At 49.3% G+C, this 19,210-nt stretch overlaps 1 protein-coding gene and 1 long non-coding RNA gene across 9 annotated transcripts in view; one reads left to right on the top strand and one right to left on the bottom strand.

Moving 5' to 3' along the window:
• LOC132655749 (uncharacterized) overlaps window positions 1-19,210 on the top strand; it is a 27,267-nt gene extending 8,057 nt beyond the window's left edge. Inside the window, exons 1-5 of one of the 8 annotated variants that reach the window (XR_009593550.1) lie at window positions 5,764-6,641; window positions 8,749-8,807; window positions 10,998-15,391; window positions 15,626-16,092; window positions 18,976-19,210. This is a non-coding gene — a long non-coding RNA (uncharacterized LOC132655749). Of the gene's footprint in view, window positions 1-5,763; window positions 6,642-8,748; window positions 8,808-10,997; window positions 15,392-15,625; window positions 18,928-18,975 lie in introns of those variants that run through there. The other 7 variants (XR_009593551.1, XR_009593555.1, XR_009593553.1 and 4 more) reach the window with 7 other exon arrangements.
• Window positions 2,496-5,610, bottom strand: LOC110547396 (tubulin alpha-1B chain). Its single transcript, XM_060388654.1, has 4 exons — window positions 5,451-5,610; window positions 4,156-4,378; window positions 3,892-4,040; window positions 2,496-3,649 (listed from the first exon to the last, which is right to left on the bottom strand). Exons 1-4 carry the CDS (start codon window positions 5,451-5,453, stop codon window positions 2,669-2,671), a joined length of 1,356 nt encoding a protein of 451 aa, XP_060244637.1. The 5' UTR covers window positions 5,454-5,610; the 3' UTR covers window positions 2,496-2,668.

The following is a 19,210-nucleotide window of genomic DNA, read 5'->3' as shown; positions in this document are numbered from 1 at the left end:
AGGCTCCGTCCCTACCTAGTAATTCCTGTGAGCAAGAAAGGCTTACAGAAATCTGCTGTGCAAAAGAGTAAATTCCCTATTAACCAGCAGATAAGAGGAGCATCACAAGAGTTAAGTGTCTCTAATCCTAGGGAGAGGCCTTCAGGACTCACCTTCTCCAGAAGTGGTGAAGAGGGTGGGGCCTGTAAGGAGAAGGTTTGAGTTTCATAACATTTACATTGACTGAACAATAAAGGTCCTAAGATGGCCACGTGCAGTTGTACTTGCCTGTAATCCTAGCATTTGGGACGCTGAGGCAGGAGGACTGCCGTAAGTTAAAGGTCAGGCTGGGGTACACATAGAAACCTGTGTTTTGTTTTGTTTTAAAAAGGCTGTGTGTGTCAGTGCACGCCTTTGATCTCAGCACTATAATAAATAATAAAATGCAAGGCCCAGCGGTGATACACACACTCAAGAGGCAGAGACAGGCAGATCTCAGTGAATTTAAGGCCAGCCTGGTCTCCAGCATGGACACCCAGGGCTACACAGAGAAACCCTGTCTCGAAAAAACAAAAACCAGAAAACAAATAAGACCCCTCTCCCCCAAAACAAACAAAACTGGATTAAGAGGAAAACAATCCTGTCTTAATAATTTTGTCAGTGGCACAGGCCTGTAATCCCAGCACTCTGGGAAGCAGAGGCAGGCGGAACTCTGTGTGTTGGAGGCCAGCCTGGTCTACAAAGTGAGGCCAGGACAGCCAAGGCTACATACAAAAAATGTTTTGAACTTTGTGTGGCCACAAACTTTACCAGAACAACCGCACCTTGAACAACTGATCCTCCCTCCTCCACCTCCTGAGTGCTGAGATTGCAGGACTCGCCGCCATGCCAGGTTGAATGCAGCGCTAGGGACCAAGCTCAGTGCTTCATGCATGCTAGGCAAACACTCTACCAGACTGAAATGCAAACCCAGCCCCTACAATCCCTAAATTTGTTATCTTATGATGTTCTATGTAGTCCTGGCTGTCCTGGAACTCACAATGTAGAAGAGGCCTGCCTTGAACTCAGATTCACCTGCCTCTGCCTCTTGCATGTGGGGATTAAAAGTGCATGCCACCACACCTGGCACCACAATTTCCCTTGCAAACAGGTTTGTTTTTTTTTTTTTTTTTTTTTTTTTGTACGTGTGGTGGGTGTCCCCACATGTGTGGAGGTCAGCTGCCCACCTTGTTTTGAGTTTCTTTATTGAAACAGTTTTCTACCTGCATATGTGCCAGCAGGCCAGAACAGGGCACCAGGTCTCACTGTAGATGGTCATGAGCCACCATGTGGGTGCTGGGGATTGAACTCAGGTCCTCTGGAAGAGCAGCCAGGGCTGTTAACCTCTGACCATCTCTCCAGCCCCTTTGTTTTGAGTTTCTTACTTTTGTTTTTATATGTATTTATGCGGGTAATTTGAGTGCAGGTGCCAGAAGTCAGAGGTGTGCTTGGTGAACTTGGGTCCTCTGAAAAAATAACACCATTGAGCCATCTCTCTGTGTTAAGATAGAATCTCTCACTGGGATATCTGGCTCCATTAGGCTGGACTTACTATCAAGCACAAGGGAATCTTTTTGTTTTTTGAGACAGGGTTTCTCTGTGTAGCCTTGGCTGTCCTGACCTTGAACTCAAGTGATCCATCTGCCTCTGCCTCCAGAGTGCTGGTAATACAGGTGTGTACCACTGTGCCTGGCCAAGGGAATCTTCCTCTGCCTGAGCACCAAAATTAAAATCATGTGCCACCATATCTAGTTTGTGAGGGTTTATTTTGCTTTTTCTCTTGCGAATGTCTTCTGTAGCTCAGGCTGGCCTTGTACTCCTGACACTCCATCCTTTATTTCTGGCCAGAGGTATATGCCTTTAGTCCCACTTTTTTTTTGGGGGGGGAGGGGACAGAAGCAGCCCTGGGCTGCATACTGCATGGATAGTAAGACCAGCATGGGTAACTAGGACCATCTCAAAATAAAGCAAGATAGGAAAGTATGGCATTGGTACACCATGTGCCTAGCATGTCTGAGGACTTTTGTTCAACTTCAAGGACCCAAATAACCTCACAGGCAGTGTTGTCAATGCACCCTTCTAATGTTTACACAAGTTCCCGCTCCCTATAGTGCAGTCCCTATTAGTCCACATAGACTATATATTCTTCCTTTGGCTCTTTCCTAGTCGAAATTACACCTCTGAAGACTTTCCTTTAGCACTGAGGACTGGAGAGATCTTCCTTTAACACTCAAACTGTAACAGGGCCCTTACCATCCCCAGCTCCCCACACAGCAGATAGAAAAGCATGCACCACAACCGAAGCCTCAAGGATTGTGTGACATTTTAGCAAATGCTCTCTAGGAAGTCTAGGGTCTGGAACATAGTACCTGAATGGTGACCTATAATTATATCCCAGGGAGTTGAGGCAGGAGGATCAAGTATAGGCTAGTCTGGAATACAGGAGACTTGCCCCAAATAACAAAATACACAAACACTTCCTTAAAGCTTTTTACTGAGACATCATGGAAAAAAACGTTACAGGCACACATGGAGAAGACATGATCAGAGAGTGAAATAACATAATTAGTAGCATCAACGCCTGGCAGCTTAATGGTAAAGCTGAGCCTTGGGAGTTTGACATGATTCATGAGCTCAAAGAACGGGTTAATTAGTATTCCTCTCCTTCTTCCTCACCCTCTCCTTCCACAGAATCCACACCAACCTCCTCATAATCCTTCTCCAGGGCAGCCATGTCCTCACGGGCCTCAGAGAACTCTCCCTCCTCCATGCCCTCACCCACATACCAGTGCACAAAGGCACGCTTGGCATACATCAGATCAAACTTGTGATCCAGGCGAGCCCAAGCCTCAGCAATGGCTGTGGTGTTGCTCAGCATACACACAGCTCTCTGGACCTTGGCCAGGTCTCCACCAGGCACCACAGTGGGAGGCTGGTAATTAATGCCAACCTTGAAGCCAGTGGGACACCAGTCCACAAACTGGATACTACGCTTGGTCTTGATGGTGGCGATAGCAGCATTGACATCTTTGGGGACCACATCACCACGGTACAGCAGGCAGCAGGCCATGTATTTACCATGGCGAGGGTCACATTTCACCATCTGGTTGGCTGGCTCAAAGCAGGCATTGGTGATCTCTGCTACAGAAAGCTGCTCATGGTAGGCTTTCTCAGCAGAGATGACAGGGGCATATGTGGCCAGAGGGAAGTGGATGCGAGGGTAGGGTACCAGGTTGGTCTGGAACTCTGTCAGGTCAACATTCAGGGCCCCATCAAACCTGAGGGAAGCCGTGATGGAAGACACAATCTGACTAATAAGGCGGTTAAGGTTGGTGTAGGTCGGGCGCTCAATGTCCAGGTTTCTACGACAGATGTCATAGATGGCCTCATTGTCTACCATGAAGGCACAATCAGAGTGCTCTAGGGTGGTGTGGGTGGTGAGGATGGAATTGTAGGGCTCAACCACAGCAGTGGACACCTGGGGGGCGGGGTAGATGGAGAACTCCAGCTTGGACTTCTTTCCATAATCGACTGAGAGCCGCTCCATCAGCAGGGAGGTGAAGCCAGAGCCAGTGCCCCCACCAAAGCTGTGGAAAACCAAGAAGCCCTGCAGACCCGTGCACTGGTCAGCCTGTGGGAGAAGAAAAGGAAATGTGATGTTCTATTGGCCGGGTATACTCTTAGCACTGTTTGCAATTCCTTTAGATGTGAACCATAGCTACTTGACAGAAAATGGTGGATTAGTGAAAATTATGACCTAAAGCCTGTAAAGTCCAATTAGTTAATGTAGTGAGCAGATTTTGACAGGGACCTACCCCACCCCACCCCACCCCACCCCTCCGAATTTTAAATGTGTCCATCTATGGCACTCACCAGCTTGCGAATTCGGTCCAGGACAAGGTCAATGATCTCCTTGCCGATGGTGTAGTGGCCACGGGCGTAGTTGTTGGCAGCATCCTCCTTGCCCGTGATGAGCTGCTCGGGGTGGAAGAGCTGACGGTAGGTACCAGTGCGAACCTCATCTGGGCAAGGAGAAGAAAGAGATCAGCCCCACAGCTCGCTCCCCCTTCCCTGTGTGGAGAGATTCTGAGCAGGCCAGCGAGAAGCAGCGGCCAGGGAAGCTCCGGGCCAGCTCACCGATCACCGTGGGCTCCAGGTCTACGAACACCGCCCGGGGCACGTGCTTGCCAGCGCCCGTCTCGCTGAAGAAGGTGTTGAAGGAGTCGTCCCCTCCCCCAATGGTCTTGTCGCTTGGCATCTGGCCGTCAGGCTGGATGCCATGTTCCAGGCAGTAGAGCTCCCAGCAGGCATTGCCGATCTGGACACCAGCCTGGCCAACGTGGATGGAGATGCACTCACGCTGCGGGAAGAAGAACCGATTAGCAGAGTCATAAGGAGCTGGAGTTCAGTGGCATTATAGCTAATTTGGGCATTTTCCAGCTAGAAGCAGTCACAGCTTTCTCTTTTTGAAAACCAGTGTCCTGAGTTCTACTTTTGCTTTGGATGTACAGATTTCCAGACAATTCTAGGATAGGAGGCACGTGGCTGGAGCAGTGAGGCAGGTCTAACTGCAGGACAAGGGGGCAATGAGGTAAATGCGCAGCATGAGAGCACGCGGCCTGAGCGGCGAGGAGGGTTTTGACTTCTTCTTTGCAGGGCTCAGCTCCTCCACTTCCGTCTTAGCCCAGCAAGGGCTTATCAACCGCCCCGATCCGATTACTGTTCCCTTAAAACCCTTCAATGTCACAATTTGTCCCCACACAAATTCGTAACTGGGGCTACTTGGACTCCATGCTGTTGGGACGTCATGATTTGTGGAATATTTGAGAAAAACTTAGCCATGTTCCTTATCCTTTTCATAAGCAAAAGGAAGGTGGCTGCTGCATTTGCAGCTAGACAGCAGAGCTGGCTTACGATGGGAGATCCTAGCTTTGACCCTCAGCCCCCAAAACACAGGTCCAACTGGAGACACACCCTAAACGAACTAAGCCCGCAGTGCCTCAGCGCGCACGCGCGCACTGCAGAGGCTGTTCCCGCCGCTCTTAGGCGGGAATGCAACGGTCGCGCATGCGTCTTTTGTCTCCGGCACCTTCCCGCCCCCGCCTTTTCACACTCAAGAGGAAGTGAGGGCGGGGCCGGGCTGCGCGCGCGCCCGAAATGCAGAGAGCCAGGGAAGGATGGGGGAAGGGCCCACGCGGGAAGACTGCAGTCTGAAAGCGCCATGCTGTAGGTCTTCTGCAGGGTGTGGATGGTTGAGAGCGAGTCCGGGGCGACCCGGGAGAGCCCCACTCCCCCAGACCCCTGAGCTTCCCCGGCAGCCCTGGCCACTCGCTCTTCCGCCCGCGCATCCTCCCCGTCCCAGCCCCCAGCGTGCTCCCTCCGCGTCTCCATCTCGCACCCCCCACCCCGCACCCCCACCCGGGCCCACTCACCATGGTAGCTACGAGTTAGAAGGCGAGGGTAGGAAGAAGCAGACACCGGGTCCCGGTTACCGTTCCCGACAGCTAAGAGTCGAGGTAAGTAACGCAATGAGGCGGAGGCGGCGGCGCAGGAGCCTCTTAAGTAGCCGCTGGGGAGGGGCGGCCGCGGCCTGGCCACGGTCCCTCCCCCTGCCCGCCGCGTCCATTGGGCGCCCGGCTGGTCGCCGCAGAGGCGGGCTCGGCGCGCGGCCCCCTCCCTGCGCGGGCCCGCGGGGCGGGGCCGCTGCTGCGGGCTGGGCGCGGCGCTGCAATGCGGGGCGGGAGCGGGCTCCGCCGCAGGAGGACGGCCGTGTGCCCCGGGGAGGCTCGCTCCCCGCGGGCGAACGCTGGGCCTCGGGAGACCCACAGCTTTCAAGGTGAAGCACCTGGAAAGGCGGAAACCGGTGGTCCGGGTACCTCGGCCGGTTGTAGCCAACGTGGCCACGCTTGAGGAGCGAGTTTTGCCTCTCCCTGTGCTTCCTTTAAAGCCGGGTATGGCGCACTTACTGCTAACGTGAAAGCCTTTGTAAAGGCGGATAGCTGTGCTTGCTATCCTGCCGTGGCTCAGTCTCGAGACCAGCGTACCAAGTGCTGGAGCATGGGATTTGAGCTTGTTAAAATACGGGCAGTCCGGGCCCGGACCGTGAGTAAGGGCTCTCTCAAAAGATTTCTAAAACATTCCAAACGGTAGCTAAATTGAACAAGCGAGGAAAAACGGAAGGAAAAGGTCTCACTGAAGAATACTTGAGAGCAGGGATCTCTTGTGGTATGTGACTTTTCTGAAAGGATTGCTTGGCGCTGTGATGACCAGATTATAATAAATAAACTACCCCCGCGTTTATTCCAGGACCATGAAACTGCTGTTCATAAGGTAGTTAGGGCCAACGCGTGGCTTCGAAGTGGCGCTCACAGAAACAGATTGCTGTGCTCGGCTATTCAAGATGTCGTCCTGGCCGAGGCGGCTGTGCAGCCTGAGGACGCCCCTTCAGAGCCTGGGGGCCCTAGTCAGGTGCCCTGGGATTCTTGACGTAGTGCCGCCCAACAGCGCTCCGAGAACGGAATGCCTTAGCCGGCTAATTCATTAGGAGAAAGAACGCCTGAGAGTGAGGCAGGGCCGCAGTGCTAGACTGTGACATCCGGAAGCCTTCAACAGCAGAGATGGAGGTAAATTGGGAGCTTTGGGAACTACGTTGTTTCAAAGAGGAAATCTGAACTGAGAAAATGGCTCAGTTAGGACCTGAGTTTGGCTCCCCAGAACCGAAAGGGGAAAAGCAAACAAGCAAAAAACAACAAAAAACGGTCATGGCGGCCTGTGCTTGTATTGCCAGCGCTGCTGAGACCGCTGAGACTTAGTGGCTGGCAGGAGGAGGCTTACTGGGCTAGCTCCAGGTCAGTGCAAACAAGTATCCAAAACAAAGGAACAAAGAAGCAAAAACACATCCACACCTAAGAAAATGGGATGGATTTAAAACAAAACCCCCGAGAGTTGCTCTCTGGCCTTCCCACGCATGCTCACACTCCCGGTGCTCACCTGCGTGCCATGTACACACACTAACATCTAAACCATGTAATTTGTCAATCAGGCTGAGGGAGAGGAAAGCAGGATCTCATTTCCTTGTCAAAAGATGGTTGTTTGGTTTGGTTTTGAGACAGTGTTTCGTATAACCCAGGCTACCTCAAACTCACATTGCCTTCGAATTCCTCCTGAATCCCTCCTGATCGCCTGTCTCTACCTCCCAAAAGCAAGGATTACAGATACCTACCACCCCGCCTGGCTGAAAAGAGCTTTTGATGTGGCAGTTACAGATCTTTCTGTCCTTCTGTTTTTGGTTTCAAGTATTCCAGTTTGCTCTGAAATTCGCTTAGAAAGAATGACATTGAACCTCATTCTTTTCCTTGTTTGATTGTTTGAAATAGGGTCTCACTGTGTTGTTGTGTTGGCTGGCCTGAAACTTACCATGTAGGCCAGGCTGGTCTCGAACTCGCAGAGATCTGCCTGCCTCTGCCTCCCCAGTACCGAGATTAGAGGCATCTGCCACCATGGCAACTTTTTATTTAAAATGTAATTATTGTGCTTGTGTCTAACAGGGAAGGGCATGTGTGCAAATGCTGCGTTCACAGTGGGAGTCAGAGAGCAGCTGTGAGAGTCAGCTCTCCTACTTGTTCCAAGGAGGGAAGCCAGGCAACCAGGCTGGAGGCAGACTCGGCCCTCTGGACCGTCTTGTATCCAAAACAGACTTTCAAAAGAATTGCTTCTTATATTTATTCGTCTGTGTGTGGCATGCCACAGAGCACATGGGGGTCATAGGACAATCTAGGAATTAGCTGTCTCAGGCTGGAGAGATGGCTCAGAGGCTAAGAACCCTGGCTGTTCTTCCAAAGGTCCTGAGTTCAAGTCCCAGCAACCACATGGTGGCTCACAACCATCTATAATGAGTTCTGGTGCCCTCTTCTGGCGTGTACGCATACATGCAGGTAGAACACTGTATATATAGTAAATGAATAAATAAATAAATGGAATTAGCTGTCTCTTCTACCTTGTGACACCCAGGGGTCCAACTTTCTCTTGAGGGTGGGTCTATGACTGGTGCATGCTGGGCACGCGCTCCACCACTAGAACTCAGTACATAGCCCAGGCTAGCCCTGTTGGCATTCCTGTTCCCAAACTTCCAAGTATTGGGATTCCAGGTATGAGCTAGCGTTCTCAGCTCTAGCCCAGTCTGGCCTTAGACTCCTGTGTAGCCGAGAATGATACTAAAGTGCTGATCACCCCTGCACTTTTCTAGTGCTGAGATTCAGGTGCAAAGCACCATAGATTCTTTATGTAGTACTGGGGATTGAACCCAGGGCGGTGTGCCTGCTAGGGCTGAAGATAGTTTACTTGTGGAATTCTGGGGACTCTAGAAAAGGTATAAAAGACCAAAGCCCCAAGAGAGGAGGGGCGGCTGTCCTCCTGCTGGTTCCTGCTCCTGCTGGTTTGTCAGGTGGTCTTGAGAAAAGAGAGGATAAAAAGAAATTTCAGAAAGATCTCACTGTCTCCTCCCTAACTTTGTCTCTTCTACCTGGTCTTGGGGTGTTGGAAGGGATTGGGGTGGAGCAGGGAGGTAGCTATAAGAGGCCAAATAAAATAGTTTAAAAAAACAACATGCCTACAAAATTATAAATTAAGTCTGCTGGGGCTGCGCGAGCACTTGTTGCTCTTGCAGAGGACCCAGGTTCAATTCCCAGCATCCACACAGTGGCTCATGACTGTCTCTAATTCTAATTCCAGATCTGGTGCCTTCTGACCTCCAGGAGCATGAGGCAGGCACTTGGTGCACAAACACGCAGGTAAAGCAGGCAACTAAATAAGCAAACACATGGCAGCTATGTAGTTCTGGCGGTCCTGGAGCTGGCTCTGTAGACCAGGCTGGCCCCGAACTTGGAAATCACCTGCCTCTGCCTCCCAAGTGCTCGGATTAAGGCTTGTACCACCACTGCCCAGCTTGGTATAAACTTTCTAATCTCTGTTTCTTAGAAGGCTGAGGCAGGAAGATAAATTTGAGACGAGCTTAGGCAGTGTAATGAGTTTCTGTTTCTCAAAGTAAATGGAAGTGGTGGTGAAATGGGTCTGTTGCAGGAGCAGTCACTGACAGGGAGGGAACACATTAGGAGAAACCTCCCCTCTGAGGTGACATCTTTTTATATCCTATTGCTCAGAACCAGGCTCAGTTCTGAAGGAGGCTGGGAAGGACGAGTTGGGAAAGGAAGAGCTTGCTCCAGCTATCCCCTGGACAAGAGCTCTGAGCACCTTCCTCCCAGCGGGAAAGCACAAGAAGGTTGTTTAGAAGCTCAGTGTGGCTTAGATAGGAAATGTCCTCCAGACAGCCACGGTGAAGGCTGAATCCCCAGCCAGTGGCACTGCTGAGTGGTAGTGGAACTTTTAGGAGACGTGGCCTAGTACAAGGAAATCTCAGCCTTGTCTTCCCCTTTCATTTCCTGTTGCCAGGAGCCGCTTCTGCGAGGCGCTCCGACCGCTGGTAAACTGAAGCGGCTGCCTAGCTGGCAAGGTCACCCTCGCGCGGGGAAGTCCCACAAAAGCTGTGTCCCGGGAGTTCTGCACAGTTTGCACACACACCCTGAATCATGTTTAAAACAATATCAAACACAATACAGGTGAAGTAGAGCATGATGCCCAGGGGCTGCTCAGCGACCAAGTCTGCCACACAGGTGTGAGGACCCAAGCGTGATACGCAGTAACCTCATGGGCCCGGGAGCATCTGGAACCCAGTGTGAGAGCAGGAAGTGGGGGAGAAGACCCTGCTGCCCCCCGGGCAGCCATACGGACGGAATTTACAAACTGCAGGTTCTGTGAGAGGCCGTGCCTGGAGAGATAAGGTGGTCGGCTGGAGGGACGGCTCAGCGGTTAAGAACACCTGAGTTAAGTTCCCACACCTGTATCAGGTGGCTCACAACCGCCTGCTGACTTCAGCTCGGGGGCATCCACGTCCACCTGCATACACCCACACAGAAGCACACGCAGACACAGAATTAAAAAAATGAAAATGTAGAGGACAGTGGTAGTGGCCTACACCTCTAATCCCAGCACTTGGGAGGCAGAGGCAAGTGGATCTCAGACTTTCAAGGCCAGCCTGGTCTACAGAATGAGTTCCGGGACAGCCAGGGCTATGTAGAGAGATCCTGCCTCGAAGACAAAAGAGAAAAAGAAAAAAACAAAACAAAACAAAAAAAAAAAAGGTAGAACATGAACTGGAGAGATGGCTCAGTGGTTAAGAGCGCTGGCTGCTCTTCCAAAGGACCTGGGTTCAATTCCCAGCACCCACATGGCAGCTATAACTCCAGAGGGATCTGACACTCACACAGTGTCAATGCATGTAAGATAAAAACAAACAAGTCATTAAAAATATATTAGGGCTAGAGAGATGGCTCAGAGGTTAAGAGCACTGTCTGCTCTTCCAGAGGTCATGAGTTCAACTCCCAGCAACCATATGGTGGCTCACAACCATCCATATGGGGATCTGATGCCCTCTTCTGCCATGCAGGTGTACATGCATATAGAACATTCAAATATATAAAATTAACAAAAAAAAATCTTAAAAAACAAAAACAAAAAATAAGGTAAAACGTGGCTGACCCTCCGTGGACCCCTGACCTCCACATGCCTGTGCATATATGCTCATGTGTTTACATGCAACCACATACACAAACACTAATTGTTCCTCATTCTTCCTTAATAACAGAACTAATCTTGGGGGAGTAGGGTTCCAGGCTCCATTCCAGCTGTATTAGACTTGTGCATGTGATGAAGTACTGATGAGGGCTTATTGGAAGGTGTTTGGTGGTTAATCAGAGTTTGTCCAGGGCTGGGTGGGTGGCCAGCACTTAGGAGGGAGGCAGAGGCAGGGGGATCTCTGTGAGCCCAGGCCAGCCACGGCTACATAATGAGACCCTGTCTCAAAAACAAACAACAAAAAGGAAAAAACGTTTCTAATATACGTATCTCTTCTTTTCCTTGCCTAGAATGTGGCACAATGACAACCGTGAGGATGAAGCCACCTTAAGTGATATGCTAGAGATGGAGGAAGACAGAATGTGGGTCCCTGTGACGCTGTGGAGCTGTAGAAGCCACGGGCTGCTTCATTGGCTTGAGGACATTAATAATAAACTCAGTCGCCAGTCGGTGAAGAGAACCAGAGCGTTTCGCCGTGGTGTCCTTTAACCACGAGTGAACCTGGATTTGAATTCTTGACTTCTCTCTCCTCCTGCTCTTCTGTTGTCCTCTGTCGTGAGTCCAGCTCTGCTTGCTGCTGCTGTCCCTGCGTCTGCGTGCCCGTGTTGGTTTCTGACAAAGTGCTTTGCTCTCTCTCTCTCTCTCTCTCTCTCTCTCTCTCTCTCTCTCTCTCTCTCATTGACCAGCACAGAAAGCATCACCCAGGAAAGGAATGAAGGTACTTCACAGGAATCACTGAGCAGTGAATTACGTCACTGACCCAGATAACATTTTATCAGGCAACATCCATATGCTGTTTCAGCATTGTGGTGGACATTGGTTTTTTAAAGTTCTTTCTGCCTGTTGCTGTTTTCAGCATTTATTACCATCACGTGCACGCACTCGTGTGCACGCGCACACACATTATCCACGGATGGGACATTACCCGTGGATCAGAGCATGGAAGAGTGTATAACAGAAGATTTTGGTTATGAGAAATGATTATACGGGAGATCCAAGGCAAGGGAGTTTGCCAGGTTAAACTGGCTGAGCACCCAGCGGAACATGCCTCAAGGCGAATTACTAATCTGGCTGTGAAATGGAGCAAAAGTTGCAGTCTACCGTATTGCCACAGCCTACCTAGCTGTGGATTTCTCGTTATAAAATAAAACTTTAGGTATTTGGGCCGTGTGTGCACACACACGAGAGTGCACACATGTTCTGTCCTTTGTTGCTGGTTGAACTTACTCGGTGTGTTTACTGTGCTCACACATGTCCTGTCAGCACTGGAGAGAGCAGAAGCAGGGGTGGACTCACGGCCAGGTTGGCTGCACAGTGAGTTCTAGGCCAGCGGAGACCACATACTGAGACTTTTTTCTTTTTTAAGTAGCCCTGGCTGTCCAGAACTCACTGTGTAGACCAGGCTGGCCTTGAACTCAGAGATCCACCTGCCTCTGCCTCCCAAGTGCTGGGATTAAAGACGTGCGCCCCACCACCAGGCTAGCAGGTGTTTTCTAAAGAATTTTCATCCAGATTAGTCGGTCTTACTTTTTGGTGAATCTATGCTGCCTGCATGCTTCTTTCCACGTGCATGTAAATCCTTTTCCATTACAACACCAAAACTTTCCAACTTAAAACAGCTACTCAAAAGCAGGAAAATTGTAGTATTTCTCCTGATTTCTGGTGTCCTGTGGCTCACTCAGCTGCATCCACCGGGGAGGTCCAGAGTGACGGGTGTCTGAGCTTCTGCCTCCTGTTGGATGAGATACAGTGGTTCTTTTCCACGGCTCCTTTTCTCTCCAGATGTCCTTTTGTCCACTGTTAATCTAGCTGGAGCGCCTTTACAGGGTGGCTTGCTCTTAAAAGAATGGAAACAAAGCTGCCAGGCGTCTTAAGGCCTTGACCTGGATCTGGTGCACATTCCCTCCTGCTGCAGGCTAAGTCAGGTGCAACAGGCCCTCAGCATTGACTCACAAGGCCTAAGCTGCAGAGCTTCGTCACTGCCCCAACGCTGCCGTCGGTCACCTTGGGTTCCAGGGAGAAGGGAGCCTTTGAAGGCAGACTCCACACACACGCACGCGCACACACACACACACACCAGGTCAGATGAGGGCAATGCCACATCCGTTGCAGACATAACAATTAACAACAACAAAAGAGCAGATCAGCAGCTTGTCAACCGCCTTGCTGGACTGGAGCTGAGACGGTGATGGACAGGCCACTCCTGACCAGGACTCTTAGTTCTGCGTATATCTTCCTGCTTCAGGTCAGCTCTGCCTAGAGCTAGGCTTGGATCCGTGTCCTGGAGATGCACTTGGAGTTACTGGCTCCCTTTGTGTGTTCCTTCTCCCTGAGAATGATGGAGTCTCCTTTCCCGAGTGGTTACATGGGGTTGAGTGAGCAAGGCTGACTCCTCAGGGCCACAGGAGCTGAGGCTCACAGCTTGGATGAGCACACCGGGGCATCTGCTGTTAGTAACAGGTAACCCTAAGTGAATGGCAAAGATTGAATGGCCTCATGCAGATTTTGGGATCACTTCTATTATAGGGATCTTTTTCTTTTCGTTCTACTTTGGCCAAAAATCACTGCCTTCTATCTTTTGATGAAGCAGAGAAACAAATGTTTGTACTTCATGATCTCTAGAGACTGACTCTCACTAAGTGCTCTAACTTCCAGCATCGCCCTTGCTGTTCCAGGTCAGTAAGGAGGTGCTTTTGAGCTGCTTGGACACCTGCCATTTGCCCTGAAATACTGTCTTTGAAGGCTCTTTTGCTCTGGGGCTCTTTTGAACTATTTGAGTATCTGCTGTTTGTCTAACAAGCCTTGTCTCTGGGCTCTTTTGATCAAATCAGGGTTCATTTGAATGATCTGAGCTAAGACCAGGGAAGCTTGGATCTGTAGTTTTCTATAGAATGCAGCAAGGAAGGAATTCACGGTACTCAGAAACCTGGGCAGGTGGGAGCGCTGCTGTAATTTACACAAAGCAGGAAGTCCGCACCGTGGCAGTGCCCTCTGGGGAATGAGCGTCCTTTGTTTCTTGTTTTATGTGTATGGATGTTTTTGTCTGCATGTACAGCTGTCTACACAACACAGGCAGTCATCTGGTCTATGGCTGTAGGGTCGTGGATGGTTGTGAGCCACCATGTGGGTGCTGGGAATGAACTCCGGGCCTGGCTGTTGGTCACCGAGCCACCATTCTGGCTCTCTTTGTGTTGTTTTGTTTTGGGGGGATTGATACAAGGTTTCTCTGTGTAGACTTGGCTATTCTGGACTCTCTTTGTAGACCAGGCTGGCCTCCAACTCACAGAGCTCCACCTGCCTCTGCCTCCCTGAGTGCTGGGATCACAGGCCTGCGCCACTGAGCCCGGCTACACTGAGCCCAGCTACACTGTGGTTTTTGTCATTTTATGTATTGGGCTGTTGGTCTCTGTATGGTGCTTGTTGTGAAGTTTGAAATTCTGATGACCGGCGACAGTCTCATGGGGGATTTATGTAAGAATTTACCCCGTTTCTGGGTTGTTAACTACAGCAGCTTATATTGGTGGTGCATGTAAGCTGGCTGGCTACACCTCGAGCTACCCCACACCCCTCAGGGCTGGGGCAAAGGACCTTGTCAACATCCACTCACATAAAAACGAATGAAATAGATATTTAAAAAAGGTTTTTTATAACCAGCCATGGTGACACACAGGCAGGTGGCTCTCTATGAGTTCAAGGCCAGCCTGGTCTGCAAATCAGTTTCCAGGAGAGCCAGGGCTGTTGCATAGAGAAACCCTGTCATAGGGTTGGAGGGGGTTGCTTTGTTTTTTGTTTTCTTTTAAAGACCATTAACTGACATTCCAGAAAGGAAAAAAAAAAAAAAAAAAAAGCCATGCCAGGTTGCGGAATGTCCTGTGTTACGGTATTTGCCTAGAATGTGAGGTCGTAAATTCAAAGCAGCACTGCTCAAAAAACAAAAACCAACAACAACTAAAACATTCTACAAGGCTGACTGGTTTAGAACTTGAGTGGTCAGGATAGAGAGATGGCTCAGAGGTTAAGAGCACTGGCTGCTCTTCCAAAGGTCCTGAATTCAATTCCCAGCAATCACATGGTGGCTCATAACCATCTATAGTGAGATCTGGTGCCCTCTTCTGGTGTGTAGGCGTACATGCAGGCAGAACATTGTATACAGAATTTATATATAACTTGAGTGGTTATCAGGAGCTGCAGTGTTGAGGCATTTAGACTCCCTTAGGAATGGGCAGACAGGCCTCCACCAATCTGGCGGTAGTGGGACTCTCCTGCTTTGCTGTGACACCCCCATCAACTACCCAGCAACGCTTTGGAAGTGTGGGAATTAGCTTCTTTTTCTTGCTCGTGTCACTATGAAATTGTCATCATATTGGAACATGGTACTTGAGGCAATGTGGTCATTGCATTCCTGTGCAGTACTCACTCACATTTGGCTCTAGAGTAAACGATCTTTTACTCCCTTTGCAGTGGGAGCCCCATTGTGTGTGTGTGTGTGTGTGTGTGTGTGTGTGTTAACAACACACTAATGTAAAGCCAGAATGTCATGCTCTGTATCTAAAGCAACTAGGTTTTCTTTTTTCATTTTCTTTTCTTTTTTCATTTGTTTGTTTGTTTGTTTTTCCAGGAAGACCAGGCTGGCCTGGAGCCCAGAGATCCACCTGCCTCTGCCTACCGAGTGCTGGGATTAAAGGTATGTGCTACCACCCTCTGGCTGTCCCTAAACTTCTTTTTCTTTCTTTCTTTTTATTAATTACACTTTAGTTACTTTGTATCCCCCCTGTAGTTCCCTCCCTCATGTCCCTAAACTTTTAACATACAAAACTAGGCAGTGAAATCCTTTCAGTGTTTTTACTTCCTGTGATGAGGACTTCTTATTTGCATATATGCTGCAGCCATTACAGCATGTCCCCTTTTCCTATCCTAGTTTATCACCAGGCCAAGAAAGCTAAAAAGACAGATTAGCAGGTGCCTGGGATCCACAGACCACGGAGTGTTCATACCCACGAGAGGAACAGTTATTTAGAAGCCACTTTGTTACAAACTGTTTGCACTTCGCTGGGTCCCGCAAGGCTGGAGGCGCAGAGATAAGCCCTTGTCTTAAACCTGCAGTCACGTTGGATTCCGGAAGAGGCCCGCGTTAGCCCCTCCCCCTCTTTATCACACAGATGGGGAAGGTTGCCTAGAAGAGCCAAGCTGCCCGCTGGAGCAGAAATAATCACCTTGTGGAAACTAGTTCAGATTAGCAGTTTATCAACCACCTTCCTCCTGCGCAGGAGCTAAGGCGATGAGTGGGACCACACCTTCACCAAGGCTTCGAAGCTCTCATGCCTTTCGCTCACCAGTTCTTCCACCATTGGAACGGAAAGTTTGTTCCTTCTTCCCGGTGCATCAGTTAAGTCTCTCTTCTCTGCTTTTCACCGCCGTCTGTCTATTTGGTTGGCATAGCGGGACAGGTAGGGAAGCCCAGCTTGGTGGTGCTGCTGAAGCGGGGGCTCCCCTAAAGTCTCAAACAAAGAAGTCATTTGATTTCGTTTTGACAGAGTCTCAATATGTACCACTGGCTGTCCTGGAACTTGCTGTATAGACCAGGCTGGCCTTGAACTCACAGACTCCTCGCTTCTGCCTGCAGAGCCCAGGGACTAAAGGCGTGCTCCACGATGTCCCAAAGCTTTGGGTTCAAAGAGAGTGATAGATTCCGCCTTTCTCTTTTGCTTGTTTTCTTTATGAGATACAATTTTTACTATTTTCTAATTTATTACTATTGTGGGTGTACGTGCTGTGTGTGTGTGGAGCTGGTTTTCTCCCTCCACCTTTACATAGGTCATCAGGCTTGCAGGCGAGGGCCTTCACCCACTGAGACACCTTGCCACCTCACCAGCCTCCTGCACCAACCTGTTTCTTCTGTTTTCAAAGATCGATTTTGTCTTATGTATGTGAAAAATGTATATGCTTGGTCACCACGGAGGCCAAAAAAGGGCACGAGGCCCCTCGCACAGAAATTACAGATAGTTGTAAACCACTGTATGGGTGATGAGAGTCAAACCTGCTTCCTCTGCAAGAGCAACTCGCACACAAACACGAACACACACAGATGAAAATTTAAAAACAAAACCCTCCTCTTATTCAACCCCACTTGTTCAGTTTGTACTATTTCCCTATACCATGGGCCGAGGGCACACGACCATTTGGGAACATTCCAAGTCAAAATTATAGTTTCAACCAGCAGCCCTTCACCCCCCAAACCACAGCCAAGATCTGTGCCCGAGGCAAGTTACAAGATTATACTATGGTCTTTTTCCCTGTTTTTCTGTTGCGTTTTACTCTGTAACCTGTGAGCATTCAGGTGTGTGTGTGTGTGTGTGTGTGTGTGTGTAAGACAGGGTCTCATGGGACCAGAAAGATTGCTTAGTGATTAAAAGGAATTCTTGCTGTTGCAGAGGCTCTGAGTCTGGTTCTCAGCACCTCCAAAGCTGTTCACAACCGCCTGCGTCCGCTGTCCCGGGGACCTGACCTCTGCAGGCTCCTGTATGCACACGGTGCACACATATGCACGCAGGTTCTCTCTGTCTCTCTCTCTCTCTCTCTCACACACACACACACACAATGGAAGTTTTGGAGTTTTGGTTACTTTAAAAGCTGAGTTATGAGCCGGACGTGGCGGTATATGTCTGTAATCCTAGCACTTGGGGAGGCAGAGGCAGGGGAATTGCTGTGAGGCCAGCCTGGTCTACAAAGTGAGTCCAGGATAGCTAAGGCTACACAGAGAAACTCTGTCTCAAAAAACAAACAAAAACAACAAGAGCCAGAAAACTGAATTTTGCAAACAGGTTTTTGTTTTAATCCCAAGGGTGGGATATGGGGTTGCTTTTAGCTTGTCCACAGCTGATGACTGCCTTCAAGGGCTGGGAGACTGGGGTCGTTTTGTCAGCTGTAGAGAGTTTAATTCTGAGGACTTGGAGAGGGTATCGCTACAAGAGCCCAGAGAGAGGAGGGGAGAGGGCTTTGAAGAGATGGAGGAGGAAGAAGGCCACTTGTTCCTCTTGCGGTGTTTGCCCTTGGCTATTGCCAGACTGCTAGATATCCTGCTGACTGAGATTAGTAGTTTCTCAAAGAACACAGTGACCCTAACCAGCTGGAACTAAGTCTAAAGAGGTCTGCATCCCCTTTCCCTTCTACCCTTCTTTCTCTCCTACCTAGGGTTGGAAGGGAGGTAGGGTCAGAAGGGAGGTAGAGGCGTAAATAACCCCAAATAAAGTAGAGTTTAAAAACTAATGCCTACACATACATACACACACACATCAAATGCAAATAAGAGGCAGGGGATCTCTGTGAGTCTGAGGCCAGCCTGGGCTGCAAAGAGAATTCCAGCAAAGCCAAGGCTACACAGAGAAACCCTGTTTCAAAAAAAACAAAACAAAAAACAAAGAAAAGACAGGATCTCATTATATAGCCTAGGCTGGCCTGAAACTCACAGAGACCCACCTGTCTGAGTCCAGAGAGCTGGGATTAAAGGCCTGCACCACCATGCCTCAAATTTCTTAGCTTAGTTTTTCAGACAGGGGCTCTTACTGAGCCAGGACTTCATTGATTCAACTAGACAGACCATCAAGCAAGCCCCAACGATCCAGGGAGATCACAGGAATGTGCCATGTCTTAAGGGTTGTTTGTTTGGTTTTCCAAGACAGGGCTTCTCTGTGTAGCCTTGGCTGAACTCGCTCTGTAGCCCAGGCTGGCCTCGAACTCAGAGATCCGCCTGCCTCTGCCTCCCCGAGTGCTGGGACTACAGGCCTGCACCACCACCGCCCTGGCATCTCTTGTAAAGGAAAACATTTACTCGGTTGGCCTCCGTTTCAGAGGTCTCTGTGAGTTCAAGGCCATCCCGCTCTATATATTGAGTTCCAGGACAGCCAGGGCTATAGAGTGAGACACTGTGTGTCTCCTACACACACGCACACATACAAGTCATGGACATGAAATAGATGCAATTTTTAAATTTTGAAAATAAAACAAAAATAAAGAATAATGCCCTATTATCTACTCACCCAATTCCTGGTGGTCACTGTTGTGTTATTTACTCTGAATTTGATTGTTACTACATTTTGTTCTTCCACCCTAGTGGGTTCTCTCTATTTGTGACTTTTGCGAATATGAACATGTATATATAATATTTGTATGTACATGCATACATGTATATGAACATGTAATATACATATATATACATATATATATTTGTTTCCATTTCTTTTTTTTAACATTTATTTATTATGTATACAGTGTGCTGTCTGCATGTGTGCCTACAGGCCAGAAGAGGGCACCATATCTCACTACAGATGGTTGTGAGGCACCATGTGATTGCTGGGAATTGAACTCAGGACCTCTGGAAAAGCAGCCAGTGCTCTTAACCTCTGAGCCATCTCTCCAGCCCTCCCCCCATTTCTATTTCCTATTTGTTGTGGTTTTAATCTGAAGAGTCCCTGAAAGATTCACGTATTAAAAAGTTTGATTTTGA

Source organism: Meriones unguiculatus, chromosome 8 (assembly GCF_030254825.1).
Source record: "Meriones unguiculatus strain TT.TT164.6M chromosome 8, Bangor_MerUng_6.1, whole genome shotgun sequence".
Classification (NCBI taxonomy): Eukaryota; Metazoa; Chordata; class Mammalia; order Rodentia; family Muridae; genus Meriones; species Meriones unguiculatus.
This window is presented reverse-complemented; position numbering and strand designations above follow the sequence as displayed.

What these genes read in the sequence shown, in the direction of transcription:
- LOC110547396 (XM_060388654.1), bottom strand. An exon ending in CCTGGAGCCCACGGTGATCG is followed by an intron (nt 4,041 to 4,155) that starts GTGAGCTGGCCC and finishes CTCCTTGCCCAG; the next exon opens with ATGAGGTTCGCACTGGTACC. An exon ending in TGGACCGAATTCGCAAGCTG is followed by an intron (nt 3,650 to 3,891) that starts GTGAGTGCCATA and finishes CTTCTCCCACAG; the next exon opens with GCTGACCAGTGCACGGGTCT.